The 18,153-nt window shown below is 36.3% G+C and overlaps 1 protein-coding gene across 1 annotated transcript in view; it reads left to right on the forward strand.

Moving 5' to 3' along the window:
* The window catches only part of LOC136028872 (amyloid-beta-like protein), a 157,614-nt gene that overhangs the window by 84,936 nt on the left and 54,525 nt on the right, over positions 1-18,153 (forward strand). The window contains exon 5 of the mRNA XM_065706814.1: positions 12,491-12,699. Coding sequence (XP_065562886.1) covers positions 12,491-12,699 — 209 coding nt within the window. The remainder of the gene's footprint in view (positions 1-12,490; positions 12,700-18,153) is intronic.

Here is an 18,153-nt window from a genome sequence, read left to right on the forward strand (position 1 = left end):
TATATAAGTTTATTTATTCTGTAGTATTTGTGCTGAAAAAGAATAATCTTAGAAACGAAATTCCTAATTTCCCACGGGTGCTAAAGATGTGAATAAAAACTGCTTCTACAGCATAGCAAGGAACTCGGAAGTTCTTCTACTGGGAAAAAGCGCTATCCATTTCTTTCTTTTTAACATTTATTACTGAGCTGAGGATAAATAAGAAAGGTGGAAATACGCTGGAAAGAAGCCCTTGTTCTCAATAAAGCTCTTCTTTCACACAGAAAATGACACGCTAACGATTTTCCTCTTTCGCCCCAGCAAATTACCCTTCAAGGAAATTAAATTGAATGTCACTCATCCCTAGTTCCTTGTTTTCTAGAAGATATCCCTTTGAAGAATAGACATTGACCGCCTAGTGACTTAAATTTAAAAAGAAAAACAATTGATTTACTTCAGGAGCTGATCGGTTCTTTTTCAAAAACTATTATTTCGACTGAGGTCGTTCTATTGACAACACCCCGTAATGACGGACGTATCGGCTGAGTAATTTTAAATTTGAAGCGTTATACAGCATACATTTTGTAGGGAAACATAAAAAACCAAAAAATCTATTTTGTTTTCTTCTGTTAATAGTAAGCAGTTGTTCGCAAAAGCATGAGCGTCAATTTCCACAGTATAGAGGGGAGCTAAATTTAATTTTCCAAAATATAGGAGGGGTCGAAATTTTGTTATTTTGTTGATTTATTTCAGTGAAAGTGCCAAAAATATAGTTTTCAGAAGTTTTTTACCTAAAAAAATATTTCCAAAATCTAGAGGAGTAGAGGACAAAAATATAGGCATCAATTGTCTTCCCTCCTCAACTAACCCCCAATTGGTGCCCCTTTGCAAAAGTAGGATCTATTCAACCGGAGCAGTTGCTCCAGGTGCCGTGGCTTGGGGGGGGGTGGTACCGCGGATGGGGAATTGTCCATTCTCTTTCAGTATGTCACTTTGATTCGTCTTTTTCGCTTATGTTTGAGTCCGTAAGGGGCGCTGCAATCAGTTTTTCCCCGGGCGCCACCAACCCTAGGAAAGGCTCTGCTCATGCTCAGTGTAAAAGAATAAGGGTCTAAGTGGTTTAACATGACTCTTAAAAAATATCCAGAACTACTAGCGCCCCTAATAATATAACGTGTGTTCTGGAATCAAACAGTTTGTGGTTACAAACTGTAAGTAAGGAATGACTTGGCTTAATAGTAACTAAAATTAAAAAAAAAAAACGGAACTTTGACAGCAATAGATACATCATAAGAATTGACTTTTTATGGTGATTCCAAATATAGATCCATTATGTTTAGTGTTACCCATCAAAAGCTACGAGTCTGTGAAAATTTGCCTGGTAGTCGAAAATGGGGAGAAGTCACCCAAAAAGCAAGGAATCTTAATGAAAATCACACCAACGGATTCAGCGTATCAGAGAATCATACTGTAGAGGTCTCAAGCTTTCATCTGCAAAAATATGAAATTTTGTATTTTTTGCCATGAGAAAGATCACGGATTTGTATTTGTTTGTTTGTTTTTTGTTTTTCCCAGGGCTGATCGTATCGAGCCAATGGTCCTAGAATACTGGAAGAGACATCATTCATTCAAACGGAAATTAAACGTTCTAGTGCCCTTTGAGTGACCAAAAAGACTGAAGGGCAACTAGCCCCCTCCCACACCCCTTTTCCTCACAAAGTCGTCTGATCAAAATTTTGAGATAGCCATTGTGTTCAGCATATTTGAAAGGTCCAATAACTATGGCTTTGGGATAATTTGTCTTCCTCCCACAGCCCCTGGGGAAATGGCTACAAGCTATGAACTTTGCCCCTTTTTTACGTATAGTTTTTGTTATTAAGAAATATACAGACATTTTAGGGAGAGATTTTCCACGGGAAAATTTTTCTGTGGGGAGGGAAGTTTCCAGGGGAGATTTTTCACTGAGGAAGTTTGTCAGAATTCGTAAACGAAATTCTCTTTATTTGTCTTACTTTCTCTTTGCCGACTCAGTTTTGCATGTGGAGCTGTTCTGGGGAATTTTTTTTAGGGGGATTGGAATTGTCTGGAGGATTTTTCCATGAGGAGATTTTCTTCCGAAAAAATTCTCCCTGGGAAAATTTTTCCGCAAGAGTAATTTTTCACTGGAAAGGGGCGGAATTTCCGGGAAATATTTTACGGAGCGTGGGGGCTTTCTGGCGTGATTTGGAAAATGATCAGAACTTAGAGTCCATTTCAATTGAAAGTATGCTAAGGAGAATTTTTTCAGGCGGAATCGTCCACAAGGAATTATCAGTAAGGATGGAATTGGCCGGGGGACTCTTCTGGGAGGGGGGGGGTTGATTTACGTGGGAAGACCTTTCCGCGGGAAAGGGAATTTTCCAGGATTCTGGATTTCCCAGCATTATTTGAAAAATTGCCAGAATATAAATAAAATAAAAAAAAACAAGTTTTTTTCAACAGAAAGTACGGAGCAACATCAAATTTTAAACGAACATAATTATTCGGCATATGAGTGGGATTGCCCCCTAGTCAATACCTCGCTCTTTAAGCTAAAGTTTTTTTTTATCCCAAATCTTTAAGTACGACTCCTGAAACGCAAGGGCCGTTTAATTAGAATAAGAGGCTCTTTTAAAGGCACCAAAAAACTTCAGTGTGAAGAGTGAGCGACTGAGGAGGGGGGAAGCCACTCATATACGGAATAATTTCTGTTCTTTTTAAGTTTTTATAATGCTGCTCCTTACTTTCAGTTGGTAAAACTTATTTTTTTTATTTATTAAAAGTAAAGAACGCTCATAACATCAGAGCTACAAAGAGTAGAGAGGCTCACCAGTAAAACTACTAAAAGCATTAAAACCACACCAAGAGGCGCCCTATGGCTGTCAAAACTTGTTTTGTGAATGCAGAAAGCTTGAGAAACTTGGGTTCAAATTTTCTGTGCTGTTCCGAACTAAAAAAAAATGTATATATATATAAAACGCTTTTGTCGCCGCTTTTTTCAGTGTCTTTTCTCGTCTGATTGTATTAGACTGGTGCTGTAAGCAGTCAAAAGAGGGTTCATTTGGCTTTGAATTTTGATATTTTGCCACTTTTGTGGTTTTAAATCTTTATGTTGGATATAGTCTTTATATAAATCTTATATACTTCTTTTTAAATCTTTGTATTTGAAAAAATCTATTTCTATTTATCGTTTGTAAATTAGCTTTCGAAGAACCTAAATTACCTATCACCCACTCTTACTCGCTTTCCAACCGATTTCCCTTAGAATAATAGATATTGGCCTCCTTACGACTTTCCATTCAAAAAGGGAAGTGACTAACTGCCTTAGGACCCAATTGATTGTTTGTTGAAGTAGGAAAGAAAATAGCCAGGTTTTTCAAATTTGAGCACGCAATAAAATGATAAATGAGAAATCATTTATTTAAAGACAGCTTTTATAGTCGTAGATAAAAATCGGACCTTTACAGACCTAGTCCTTGGGCATTTTGTTATAGGCACAGGTAAAAAACGACACGACTGAATTATTAAGTCGATTAGTTCTGCTAGGCACTGACACTAATTTGTTCTTCTTTCTGGTATTAACTACTGAGTTGGCAGCAGGGGATAAAATTAAGATGCAAATATTGCATTTTTCAAAATGTAGGGATATGTTTGTTATTTTGTTCTTTTCCTTTAATCAAAATTCCTAAAAGGGTGCTTTCCAAATCTAGAAATCCAATTGTCTTCTTGACCTCACCTAATTATCGCCCTTTGTCACTGGTCACACAGTAAGCCAAATAAAAATTGATTGTTTGGAAAATATGATGTATAGAGGTCTCTGTCAGGCTAATCAAAACAACATAAACTTTTGTCAAAGCTGGTGCTTTTCATGGAAAATTACCTTGAATGGAAATATGATTTCGCCAAAAAGGGAGATTTAATCTAACAGGTGACTAGATCTTAGTGAAAATTGCTAAAGCCTATTCAGAAAGGCCAAAATCTCATTTCGAGCTGTAAGCGCCATCTGAAACTAGAGTTCATTATTTTAGTTACCACATTTATTTTTCGCTTGAGATTGTGAATTAACCTCCTAAGAGCTTAAATTATATGAGTTGCTTTCCATTAAATTTCCTTAGAATAACGGAAATTGGCTGCCCTGTGACTTTCGATTCAAAAAGAAAAGTGATTGATTACTTTAGCGTCCTATTGATTGTTTCTCGAAGTAGGAAAGAAAATAGCTTTTTCAGACGTGAACACCGGGTAAAGGAACGTCACTCGTCCGACAGAAAGCCAAATGAACAATTTATTGTTGTCAAAATTATGTTGTGTAAAAGGCTCTAAGTGTAACAGTGATTATAATAATGTAAGTTTTGTCATACCTATTGTTGCCCAATGGAAAAATAATTTTTGCGGGGACATTTGCATGATTTTACCCAAAAGGTAAACTTCACCAAACCATTGATTAGATATCAGCCTCTGTAGAAAACTTGAAAAATCCTATTTTCGGAATTCCGGAGCCATCTCAAAGAATACAATTTTTTTTTATTTAATCTTTTAGTTTATAATTCCTCTTTTTTTCCTCCTGGGCTTGTAGTATTGAACCGGTATCGTCGGAGGAGTACTTGATCGATTTTTGTTTTTGGTGTCTAAATTTATTGTTGTGAACGGATGATCATGTACCCTTTTGGGTTTGTTTTGAAAGAAGTCACTTTCTCAATAGATCTATGTTTTTAAACGATAATTTTTGGTCAACTGTGTGTTGTTCTCTTCCACATCCCTGGAATAACCTACACAAGATTATTCTATTGCGTATTACTCGTGCTGAGTTCCATCTTCTCGTAATTTACATCCATCAAGTTTCTGGATCAATTAGAAAAAGCTATGGAAAATCTGATTGGTTCAGGTCAGCGCCATCTAAATCTTGGTATCATGAAATCTCATTGTGGATGGGCCTTTAACAGAGAAGAAATTGGCCGACTTGTGGCTCTTAGTTTAAGTATAACACCTGGTTGCTTGTAGTTATTTTCATGATCATGGGCGGACCTACAACACTGGATCCAGAAGGCCCACTGCCTCCCCCCAAGTAAAATGAATAAATAAGGCACCACTTACCGTTGTGCTAAATCGGTTTGCCTACTATAGGACTCTAACATCGGCTCGTAACGGCAAGAAAAAAAATAATTCAATATTTGTATTAACGTGTTAATACAATTAAAATTAAAAAAAGATAAACATCCGTTTTTGATTTTACTTTTTTTATTCCTTTCTTCTCTTAATTTTGTCTCTGCCCCATTTCTTTCTTTGGTTATGTAGAACACACACTAAGGCGGTACTTGCCAAGCGTAGCGAAACTGTACCAAGCGTGGTAGAACTATATCACGCATGGCGGAACTAAGCTACTTATGACGGTGCTATGTGACACACATGGCGCTCTGAGGTTTACACCAGGCCCATGGAAAGTGGGCAAACACCCCTCGGCAGGTTAATAGGCCTTCTTGGCTAGTGCAATACCACTGTGACGCTGCTGTTGGTTCGCGATGTCATATTCGTGCCTTTATTGCACAACTTAGATACCAATATACAGTTATGAAAACTCCTATCTTGCCCATGAGAAGCTTTTGGTACTGAGCTCTGAACTTGGCACCTCCTCCAAGCCCGCGCTCCGACGCGTAGATTCTACTACAATACCATAGGCGGAAACGCAATTTTGTTTTGTTGCATACACAGCTTAGATACCAATATTGGTTATCTGTGCTGTGCTGCCAGTTTCCTGTCTCCAGCCGCTAGCATCGCTACCGCGCACTGTGTCCTTAAACTAAATCGAGGTTTCATTACTGCATTGGTATCTAAGCTGTGCTTTATTGCTAAAATAAAAAAAAAACAAGTTTTTTTAACTGAAAGTAAGGAGCGACATTAAAACTTAAAACGAACAGAAATTACTTCGTATATGAAAGGGGCTGCTCCCTCCTCAACTCCCCGCTCTTTACACTAAAGTTTGACTCTTTCTGTCAACTCTACTTTTTAAAACAGTAAAAAATAGGTGCCGAAATATTCGGAATGTTTTTTAATTAAAGTATTGTTTTTTTTTTGTTTTTTTTTTGTTTTTGTTTTTTTTGTTCACTTCTTTGTTGAAATTAAAACCCGTTTTTTCTTGCTTAATTTTTCCTAAATAGAAAAGCAGTGTGGTCTAAGAAATTATTTATTTCGTGATGTTTTTTCTGTCTTTCCTGCTTTAGTAGTAGAGTCTTAAAGTAAGCAATTGGGTGTTATATTTGAACTTAGTGTCGTAAGGCGGGCAATTCCACTTCTGTTAAGGGACATATTTTTGGATAACTTGGACGCAAGCGTGAATGATGCGTAACAGAATTAGATCTCAGGGCGATAGCTTAGGCCCGAAGCCTCCTTCTCCAATTCGGTATGAGCATACGTGCCTTTGTCCAAAAGTATAACTACGTTTTTAATATATAAATATGTAACTTCACTTAACAGGACGTAAGATAGAGGACAAATAATTGTAATCGATGGTAAAAGTTTCGCACGAATGCGGGATTAAATAATATGCGGAAGTAAAAAAAAAGAATAAAAAAGATCCGAATGCATTGCCATTTTCTTTTTTTTCCTTTGTGAGGCAATATCACTAGCTATTGTTATCTAGTTTTCTACGCTTATTAAGAAACCCGAAGGGGTGTCAACTTCCAGAAATCACGTAGCCTACATAAGGTGGCGCGTGCCGAGTGCCAAGTGTGGCAAAATTGTGTGGCATGCATGGTGCTCCTCAAAGTTCAACATGTGGCGTAAAACAGAAGAAATCTGTCTTGTCTTTTTATTTGTTTACTCCGTTTATTAAATCAATTCGAGCAAATTGCTGATTAAATCGTTTTGTATTCGTCGAGTTTGTTTATTCGGGAAAATCTTGCCTATGATTTGCCCTGATTTGTTTTTTTTTTTCTCGATCTTTCCATCGTCGACAATTATCGATTTCCAAGCTTTAATTCAAATGTCATGTTTCCCTGGAAATTAATGGGAAAGGCTTTTCTATCTGATAGAACAGAATCAGTCAATCAAGCTGATATTCTGTTTAATAAAACCTTGGAAATTAGATGCTATTTGCTACTTAATTTCTCTGACATGAATCCAATCAACTTTGGTAAAGTACGAGAAGCTGGATTTAGTCTCGGATAATTTAATTTTGCCATTGAATATGCTTAGATACAGCGCTTAGTTCCTTTTATAAAATTATTCGTAGCGTATATGAAATTGATAAATAGCCAGACTGCAACAGACAAGTGTAAAGGTAGGTAAAAATTATTTTAATTGAAGAAAGAGATATTCCTTCCCAGGACCCTTCGGGGGGGGGCTGGGCCTGCGTCCCGTGCGGGCCCCCCCTCCTTTGTTTTTCTTAGGCAGTCGTTGGTGGTTTCTGCTGGATTTTATCGAAGGTCCAAGTTGTGAGTGACTAGCCCATATAAAAAAAAATAATAATTATTATGCTGCACCTTAACACTAAGTATATCGGAATATTCTACTACTATTAAAAACTCACTACAGCACCAAACCACCTGAGGCCAACACAGCCCCTTGCACACCCTTCAAGGAATTTATTGCGCTGTAAACGACACAGCATTTACGTTGGATTCAGATTGATAGTGCATTTGACTGTCTGCAGGATCATTGATGCGCGAAAAGGCTTTTTCCAAAGCCCTAAGACTCTTTTTGCAAATGTTCTTTGGACTTCTGTCTAAAATTTTGCCACTACTGCTAGTTAGGTAGAGAGGGAGATTCCTCCCTTTGCACGAGCGCTGCACACCCAGGTAAAACGTTGAGTTAGAGGGACATGACTTTTTTTGTTGATTTTTAGGCTGGCTGCTATGGTAATATAGCTTCGAATTGTACATTTTAATTGTATGCGGGATCATTGATGCGCGAAAGGGCTTTTTCCAAAGCCCTAAGACTGTTTTTGCAAATGTTCTTTTAACTCCTGTTAATATTAAATAAAAAAACAATTTTTTTTACTGAAAGTAAGGAGCGACATTAAAACTTAAAACGAGCAGAAATTACCCCGTATATGAAAGGGGCTGTTCTCTCTTCAACGCCCCGCATTTTACGCTAAAGTTTGACTCTTTCTCTCAACTTTACTTTTTAAAACAGCAAAAATACAAAATTCTACTTTTTTGAAGATAAGAGCTTAGAACTTGTACTGTAGGGTTCTCTGATATGCTGAATCTGATTGTGTGATTTTCGTTAAGATTCTATGACTTTTAGGGGGTGTTTCCCCCTATTCTCTAAAATAGGGCAAATTTTCTCAGGCCCGTAACTTGATGAAACTTATATATTTAAAATCAGCATTAAGATGCAATTCTTTTAATGTAACTATTGGTATCAAAATTCTGTTTTTTAAAGTTTTGGTTACTATTGAGCCGGGTCGCTCCTTACTACAGTTCGTTGCCACGAACTGTTTGATTTTGCCACGACCTGTTTGATTTTGCCACTACTGTTAGTTAGGTAGAGAAGGAAACTCCTCCCTTTTTTACCTGGTGGGCGCTGCACACCCAGGTAAAACGTTGAATTTGAGGGACATGACTTTTTTGTTGATTTTTAGCGTGGCTATTATGGTAATATAGCTTCGAATAGTACATGTAATTGTATGCGGGATCATTGATGCGCGAAAGGGCTTTTCTGAAGCCCTAAGAGTGTTTTTTTTTGCAAATGTTTTTCTTACTTCTGTCTTTACCTCTTAACATTTTACCTCTACTGATAGTTAGGTAGAGAAGGAAATTCCTCCCTTAGCCTAAGCGCTGCACACTCGGCAAAAATAAAACAGCAAAAGGGACATGGTCATATTTTACTCACCCTTACTTTAAGCCCCTTCACCGACATAAGGCTTAGAGATCCTTTCTCTGTTGAAATATTCAGAAAACAGGTTGAAATATCGAGAAAGCATCCAACGTCGGGGAGTGGACACACTTCACAGGAGGGATTTTGGTGCAAAAAAAAAGATAATGTTTACTAAAATTAGAAACATTTTTCTAACAAACTGGAGAAGTCTTCCTTGCCCTTCGGTTATCTGTGTTATCTGCTGAATAGAGGAGTATATCATAAGTCAAATGCAAGAGTGGACCCAGAAGGCCCACAAGAGGAATCATGTCCCAAAATCTTATGTGAATGTAAACGAAATGCCCTAACCTTTCATCATAAAATTTTGGAAAGAGAAAGAATGGGTGATAAAGAAGGAAGGGGCTCATCACATTGTAGTTAGTTTATTGATCAAGCTAAATTAATAAAGTTCAGTTTATCCATCTATTAGAGCGGACAAAATGAAAAACTTCGGAAATTTGTGCTCTGTTCAACGTTTTGAACTAACATTATTATTTTTTTTTTTTACTTGAGTACCCAGATTATCCTAACTCACTTCTCTCGTCTTTCAAAACTGTTTGAGGTAGTATGGAAAATTGTCTTAGTTTGCGCTGGCCTGTACAGTATTACCCGTGCTAATTTCTGTATTATTCCGATGGTTTCACTATAAACAAAATGGAAGGGGAAATATTTTTACACAGAAATTTGTTCGGAATTTCTGTGTACTTTTTTTTGGGAATTTCCCTACTTTGTAAGCATACCTATTCCAGATGGATTTGTCTAAATTTATTGATCTCTAGAATACCTTTTTAATAACAAAACAAGGCTTAAATTTGCTTCTACAAGCTTATATTTTTATTTATTCAATAAAATGATTATATTTTTTTAATTCAGTTTCTTTAGTTTTAAAAACAGACATTTCTAAGATATGACTTGCCTAAAGTCGGCGTTGCCGGGGAAACCCTCTTTAATAATAGAAGAAAGCTTGACTTTTCTTTTGAAAGCTGACATATTTTTAGACTTAATAAATATTCATTGTAAATAAAACTTATGCTAAAAGGACTTACTAGTCAATACATTTCTTCTTGTTCCCTGATGCAGGGAAAAATTGTCTATATTAAAGTACCAAGGACAGTGAAAAAAGAATCTGAACTGAAAACACATGGCGCCAGAACTTTGCAATTTTAAAGCAACGAAAGGAAAGATCTTTGACGTATGGTTTTCAGGCGTAAGTAGACTATGCATCGGCACTGTTTCTGTTTTCTGTTTCTGTTTCTGTTTTTTCTTGCCTGTTTCTGCCTGTTTCTGTTTTTACAAAAAACAGAACAGAAAACAGAAACAGGCTACCTGTTTTTGTTTTACCTGTTTCTGTTTCTGTTCTGTTTTTTTTTCATCTGTTTTTTTCCGTTTCTGTTTTTTTTTTTATCTGTTTTCTGTTTTTTTTTTTCTGTTTTTTTTTTTCAAATGCCGCGCTATCTAGCGGGCATGATACCGAAACGCATGATACCTACCCGTACCTACCGTACCGAAACGCACATCTAGCAGGCATGATACCATGATACCGTTGATTTTTGAATTTAAACAAAAAGGGAATAGTTGTGGGAAAAGTCAAAGTCATGGCTAATTGTAGAAAAAAGCTAAGACAGATTGTCCAATTAAGTGGGCAACCCAGTCAAGGTTAATTTTACCCCTTTGATTGCCGTTGTGACTGTCTCCCATTTATGCTACACCTCTCCGTGCAGGCATGTCCCTTGACAATGCCGAAATAGAGTCAACCCGTTGACTACGGGTTGACTACTTGAAAATTTTCCTCTCATGCATGTCACTCCACAATGCTCAACTAGAGTCAACCTCTCATGCTAATTCACGGCGGGGTAAATCTGAGCGAAAGAGAGAGATAGAGGAAGAGAGAGAAGCTTGAACGCTATACAGTGGACATGGGCTAGATGGGAACCCCATACGACAATGTCTCTACTGTTGGTATATGTGTAGCGGATGGCTATTACCGCTTGAGCAACGGTCTAACCATTGACGGCTTTAAGGATTCGTGCTTTAAGCGGCAAACATGGGCTCAATGAAATCCCATATAAAAGAGGAATATAGCGTTGGTATTTACTTAGAGCAATGGGTTACCGCTAGAACAGCGGTCCAACAAGCCACGGCTTGAAGGCATCCGTACTTTAAGCGGTGAACCTAGACACCTTGGTATGTGTGTAGCGGAGGGTTATTACCACTTGAGCAATGGTCTAACCATAGAGCGTTGGTATTTGCTTAGAGCAATGGGTTACCGCTATAGCGACGGTTTAAATAGCCTCTAACTTAAGCGGTGGACATAAGCTAGATCGGATGACTCTGTGTCTGTCTGGTATATATTAGCAAGCAGCGGTCTAAGTAGCCTCGGCTTGAAAGCATCCGTGCTTTAAGCGGTGAATATAGTTTTGGTATATGCTTTGAGCAATGGTTTACCGCTAAAGCAACGGTCTAAGAGCAACTAGGGTAAATTGTCAATTATAAATGACATTTAAGCTTGAAAGGAATATAGCGTTGGTATCACCCGATTGGACACATTTTATGACAAATTTCGCCCCCCCCCCCCTAAAAATACGCTAGTGTGTTGAATTACACGAAGTTGCTCATCTTTTGTATGTGACTACAAGGATTTAACAAGAAGATGTTTTCTTTCCTATTAGAAATAGAAGAAGTAAGGAAAAAACAGGAAAAACAGCTGTTAAAACAGCTGTTTTTTTTTAAAAACAGCTGTTTTCTGTTTTTTCGAAAAACAGAATAGATTACAGAAACAGGTCACCTGTTTTTGTTTGACCTGTTTCTGTTTCTGTTTTTCTCAAAAACAGAAACAGTGCCGATGCTTAAAGTAGACCTATTAAGGACAGAGGAGTTTTTAAGGGGGGACAGCTCTTGTCCAGGGTGCAGAAATTTTCGGGACGTAAGATTTCAAATTTAACAATGTAATATTATCAGTTTGTGATTTTGAAATTTTTTTTATTAGAATAAAGTTGAGGGCGCTGTTGACAGTAAATATAAGTAAATTGAATCCGAAATTTCATTTTCCCCATTTCTTTTACCATATAAAGTATAAAAAAAGTCAGATTTAAAGAAATAAGCAATTTTGTTAATAAATGAAAATATAATTGAGTATTTTGTTAAAATTTGGCTGGAAGTTTTTGGAAGACAGGAGGATGGGTTCATATCAAGGTTTTGTCCCGGCCACAAGGAAGGCCGTAACCGCTGCTGAATATGGGTCCAGGGCGAAGGGATAAGATATGTTTTCACTTTGAAGTCCTTGGTACTTTCTTTTTTATGTTCCCGTATTTGGTGCCCAATTTAACTAATTAGTTTTGCATATTTATTTTTCCATAGTTCAAGGTGGAAAAACGTTTCCACAGTTAAATATGGAACCGTTGATGAAGATGTGATACTGCCCTAAAGATTTCATAATTTGAAACAATCAAAAGAAAAATCTTGGAATTTCCCAGTTTTTCGAGTGTTAATAAACGTAAGATGTTTCCAGGGGGCAAAAAGTATTTTTATTTTGATATTCTTGGTATTTAAACAAAACTGTTCTATTGAACGTAAGAGAGACCATGGAAATAGTTTACTATGTATGACATATTAAAAAAAGATCATTGATTATTAATTTTAGACGGAAATCAGAACACAAAGACTAATGTTGACAGCACCAATAAATTCGGAGATGATGACTCAGAAGATTATTTTGACGACAGTGATGAGTCTGATGAGGATGATTTAACAGACGACAAAGATGATGACGATGATGATACGGATTTGGAAGAGGATGATTTTGATTTGGAAGATGAATCAGATGAAGATGATGATAGTGACGAGGATGACGTAAGACTGTTACCTTTACTTGAAATTGTTTACATGTTTGTAATGCAATCCAGCCGAAAGCGATTGCGCTGTGCAGAAAGTATCCACTAAAATAAAGAAAGAAGAAAATGGAAGAGAAATTGTTTGAAACTTCTGAAAGATAGATTAAGCATAATGACAGTAGTGATAAAAAGCGAGCTGGAATTTCTTAAGCCTTATTTTTTCTTGTTTCCTTTCTTGAGTTTTTGATTTCAAAATAGAGCCTATCCAAAGCATAAACTCGGTAAACAGAAACAAGCTTTAAGCTACAATTTATTGAGAATAACGAGAAGTGCTCAGGTAACATGCAAGAGGGGATAAGGGTGCTACTGCCAAAAAAACGTCAGTGCCATCTAGCGTTTGGCGTTTGTTAATATTTTTCAGTATAATGAGCCGACAAAATATGCGTATTTTGAGATAATTAGGGTTTAATTAGTGAGTAATATCAATTTTTAATAATTACGAAAAGGAACAAATACCAAGAACTGCCAATCCTTAGTTTTTTTTTTTTTTTTTTTTTTTTTTTTTTTTTTTTTTTTTTTTTTTTTTTTTTTTTTTTTTTTTTTTTTTTTTTTTTTTTTTTTTTTTTTTGGTGACACTGTTACCAGTTTCCACTATTGTAAGTCGTCGTGGTTTTTATTGCATGGCTGTACTATGCTTTGAAAAAAGTAGCAAAATTTAATTACGACTGAAATGACCCAAATTTGCTTCAATAAAAGTCAGAACAAAACTATGTATAAATTGAATAGCGATTTTTTCGCTATTAGAGAGAGAGAGAGAGAGAGAGAGAGAGAGAGAGAGAGATTTGTGTGCAAAGCTCTTATCTTAAAGTCATGTAGTTTTACCCTTTTCCTTAGAATTCCTTCCATATCTTGTGTATATAACATATTTTTGTGTGTTTTGAATTAGTCTCCCCCCAAACCAGATTCTTGCGCAAGCTCATGTTGCTTGCCATCTGGTATCAGCTGCTTCAAAATACATTGTATTCTAAAAATATATAATAATCGCGTTTGCAGTTCTTCTACTATTTCTCCTGTTTTTCTCTTTCATTATAAAGAGGAGCACCTTTTTATCAGAGATTGAAAAGGTTAGAATTGAAGTATATCTCGCACTCTAAATGTCAACAAAACGTTTCAAATTGAATATCGGATATGCAAGAATCATTCTGCAATCTGATCATTAACTAATTTTATCTCATAATTTTGCTAAATGAATAGTACGAAAGGTGCTTTTCATATAAACTTTTAGTACATCATCCTTCGCCGAGTAATTACCAATTAGGTTTGATTTCGCAGAAATTCCTGAATTAGTTAATATTTCATATAAATATTGGTGGCGACATAAAACATCAAATCGCAAAGTAAGCAAGAAAAAGAGAACAATAAACAGCCAGTGAGAAAGTTGAAAAATTATGCAAATATCTCGGTCGAGACCTCCGCTTGACTGTGCAGAGTAAAACTGATATAAATTTAAAAACCGAGCCTTAAAACAAAACACAAAACTAAAATATGATAACCCTTTCTTAGTAACGGTTTCATTGTTACTAATTTTTCAACTTTTTCACTAGCTTTTTATTGTCCTCGTTTTCTTCCTTTCTTTGCGATTTTATCATGATTAGCCAGTGTGGTCTCAGAAATTATTTATTGCAGACAACCCTGCTTTTTATGTTTGTCTGTGATTGAAGTCTATCAAAAAGGCTCAATTTTCTCCTATTCATATTAGACTTTATGTCAGCTGCCCAATTTTTCTTTACTGTATTACTGTAAAATCATCCCCTTAAAATAGAATCCAAATTCTATTTGGGAAATTAATTTTCCCGGAAAACGTTCGGAAATATACAAGACCCTTGGTAGTTTAGAAAACACAGATACACTTTTTGCAATGAGATATCCTTTTTCAGAGACACTTTCCTTTTCTTCTTATTCCTTTGCTCGTATTTGCAACTGCAACTGCAATCCGGATTTGAAAGCATGTCACGACCTCACTTTGTGGCTGCTACATTCTCTATTAGAGTGCTGTCATATATAGAAAGTAGGATAGCAGTACGTGTTGTGCCTTAGAATATCTGAACTCAACTTCGCGATCGGAAATCTTGAGTTCTATCTCCTAAATTGGGGCTTTGTACTTTCTTTTTGTGAATATTGGAAATTTAGAATTTAAATATTGCTAGAAGTGATAGTAGTGGGTCGTCCAGAAAATATTATCTTGGAAAATGGTTGTGTTAGATGAATGAATCTCTCGGGAATGTAACCAGAGTCTTACTGATCTCTTAGGAAAACATTTCCAAACATCTAACCTCCATTTTTTCTCTCTCTAGGGGCACTGACCTTTGGTGACCTTTAAAGACCTCTGTGTTACAATAGTGAAACCTTGCAAAAAAGATCTTCTTCTCAAATGAGGCACAAGAAAAGTACTTTGAGCCTCGTACCTTTGCTCAATCCTGATTTGTATGGTTTAAAAGATCTGTAAATCTATTTATCAATTTTAAGAAAAACACCTTGAAATGGCTTAAAATTCTATCAAAATAACAGAAGTTGCATTTTCAAATACTAGAACCATGAAAAAGACTTTCAACCCAAAATTAAGGCATAATTTTTTTTTTTTGTCAGAATTGCGGTAGATATACACAGGTTGTTTTTTTTTTGCCCTAAATTCATTCCTAAAAGTTTCATTCCCCTAACTGAACTATTTTTCAAGATGCAAGAAGCCCATAAGCTAGATTTATACCAAAATACAAAAAAGGCTGTAAAATGAGGAATAATCGCCATTTGAAGCTGATTCATGAACTGCAACTGTTACTTCCGCTAATCTCTTTGGTGAAAGTATGCTGCGAAAACAAATTTACGGATATTACTAAATCCCTCAAAAATGGTATTGACTCGAAGCTAAATAATAATAATTATATAAAAAGGTTGCACCATTGGAATCACCATACCCAAAAGTCCCATATAGGAGAATTAATGGCCCCCATCTTTAACAACATGGAAAATTATATTTGAATGAGAGGCAGTGTTGTGTTCATTTTCTTTTTTTTTTCCTTTTTTTTTGGTCGCTGCTAGTGGACTTTTAAACAATATAGAGAAATTTTTAAAGGCGGATTTGAAAGCTAATTTTTATATATACCTGCAGAAATATCAAAATTAAAAAGTAAGGAGCCGCCATGACGCTGTGCCCAAAACCGAAGGGCATATTTCATGCGCCTGTAATTATACAGGATAAACATCTTCCGAAGCCATTGCTTGTGCATAGGGTGTCAAAAATGAATTTTCAGTTTCTGGGCCCTTTGTACAGTAACAAGCATGTCGCCCAAACTCGCTGCAGCGGGGTTGCCAAGCATTGCAGCATTGCCAAGCAGAGTATCATTCCACTGTCTGACCGAAAAATTTTACAGGAGTAGAGGACATAAACTTAACAGGGGAAAAAAATGTATTTTTTGGACCTTGTTTTTTCATTGGATATTTAAGGAAACAAATAGTTTCTTTAAAAAATTGTTGCGTTTTTGCTTAATAACGTTGCTTCAATTTAGTTTACAGCAGTTTTGCCAGTTTTGTAGACTTGAGTAACACCGACTGCCGATTAGTCGTTTCTTGCCGAGAAACGACTTGCCGACACTAGCCAAAAACTTGCTTTAACCGGTTTTCGGCCATCAGGCAGCCTCTAAATGGAGTTTGAGCTTAAACTTAGCTCGAGTTTAAGAAATAATGTTTCTTGTTTATAGACTAAATAAAATTATACCCAGTAAATTTTTAGTTAGGGGATGCTAAAATATTTTGCTTAAATCATGGCTGGATTCTGATACCGTTTGTAAAGTAACAACTCTGAAAACGAATAGACAAAGATTTATAAAAGTCTATTCAAGTCCTAGTGATTTTTTTATGTTCAAAAACATCAGATATGCCCTTTTAGTTTTTGGTACTCCTGTAAAGATAAAACCTTGGAAACTGAATTGTTTGTATTTCAGTCCGAAAATTCAAAATTGAATTGACCTCCATGTGCCCCCTCTCCTATACTCCCTTGAAATTCAGCTTGGTCCCTCTAAGCCATTTCCAAGATATTGCGAGTTTGTTATTTTGATTGCCTTGCAGCACATAATGTCTTCTGATTTACCTCGCTAATTAACCGTGGAAGTCCATGGTGTGCTCATAGTGCATAACGTACTTGGATATGAAACAAAAAATTTTAGCTCCCCCCCCCCCCCAATCTATGACTTTCCTGGAAATTTCAATATAATTTCCCAAGCTACTCCCAAGATTTCGCATTTATGCTATTTTGAGGTTGTGATATGTCCGAAGTTCGTGGGCATACTCTAGGGTGATAAACTATGCAGGGAATGGAATCAAGACGCTTTTGAAGCAACTTTAAAAATTACGATAGGTTAGCGTCAGCTATGCCATTCTTAAATACAAACTTTCTGATTTTCACTTTATTTTTTTATTTTTTAGGCTTACTCTCTTTTGTTTTCAAAGAGATAAAATGTTGGGGTTTTGTCAAAATATAAAAATTAATTGTCCCCAACGATGCCCAAAGTAAGTTATTCGGTATATTATAAAGCTATATCTCAGCTATCAAATGACAGAAAAATTATTTCCTCATTTTAAAAATTAAACCCAGTGACTGCAGGAAAATGACACACTAAAATCTCGCAAAGTGAACATAATTTAGTACATTGCTGCTTGACAAATTTACGAAGAACCTTTATGTCTGAAAAAGTCGAAATCAGTAAACTTGAACTTCACGCGTTTATCATATCATAGTATCCTTGTTCATATGCCTTTGTTATACCGTGGAGCCTACACGCCCCTGAACCATTCAGTAAAATATCTACTTCATTTTTCATCGCTTTGAAAGTGTCATTCCCATAAAAGCTCTTTGAACTTACGACTTTTATCTTTTCTCCTATCTAAAAGAGTTTTTAGAATAAACGCTCTTCCTAGACGATAAGAAGCTAAAAGAATTTGTTGCGTAAATCTTCATTAATTTGATGCTAGGGAGCTTGTAGCGAAGGAAAGTCCCCTTAGCCCTCTTGTTCAAGGCCTACAATCGAGGGGTTTCCGTAATCACGTACACCAGGTAGCGCGTGCCAAGCGTAACGGAAGTTTGCCAAGCGTGGTAGTAATTTTGTCAAGTGAAGTGGAAAATGTGCCACGTGTGGCAGAAAATATGTAAAGTGTGTTGGAAATGCGCGGCACGCGTAATGCTCTGATATGTAAATCACCTGATTGAAAGTGGGCGCTCCCTCGGCTGTAATGCAGTTACTGATTCTAATTCTACTTTACTTGACTTTTTCCATTGAAGTTTGTTTAAAATTTATCTTAAGTGTCAATTTTGGTGTATGTCATTGTCCTGAGTTGATCAATAAGTACAAAAGTGCGAAATTATTATTATTGTTTTATTTTTACATGCCAGATTTTACCCCTCATCGTTGTGACGTATATC

The sequence above is a fragment of the Artemia franciscana genome, chromosome 7 (genome assembly GCF_032884065.1).
Source record: "Artemia franciscana chromosome 7, ASM3288406v1, whole genome shotgun sequence".
Taxonomy (NCBI): domain Eukaryota; kingdom Metazoa; phylum Arthropoda; class Branchiopoda; order Anostraca; family Artemiidae; genus Artemia; species Artemia franciscana.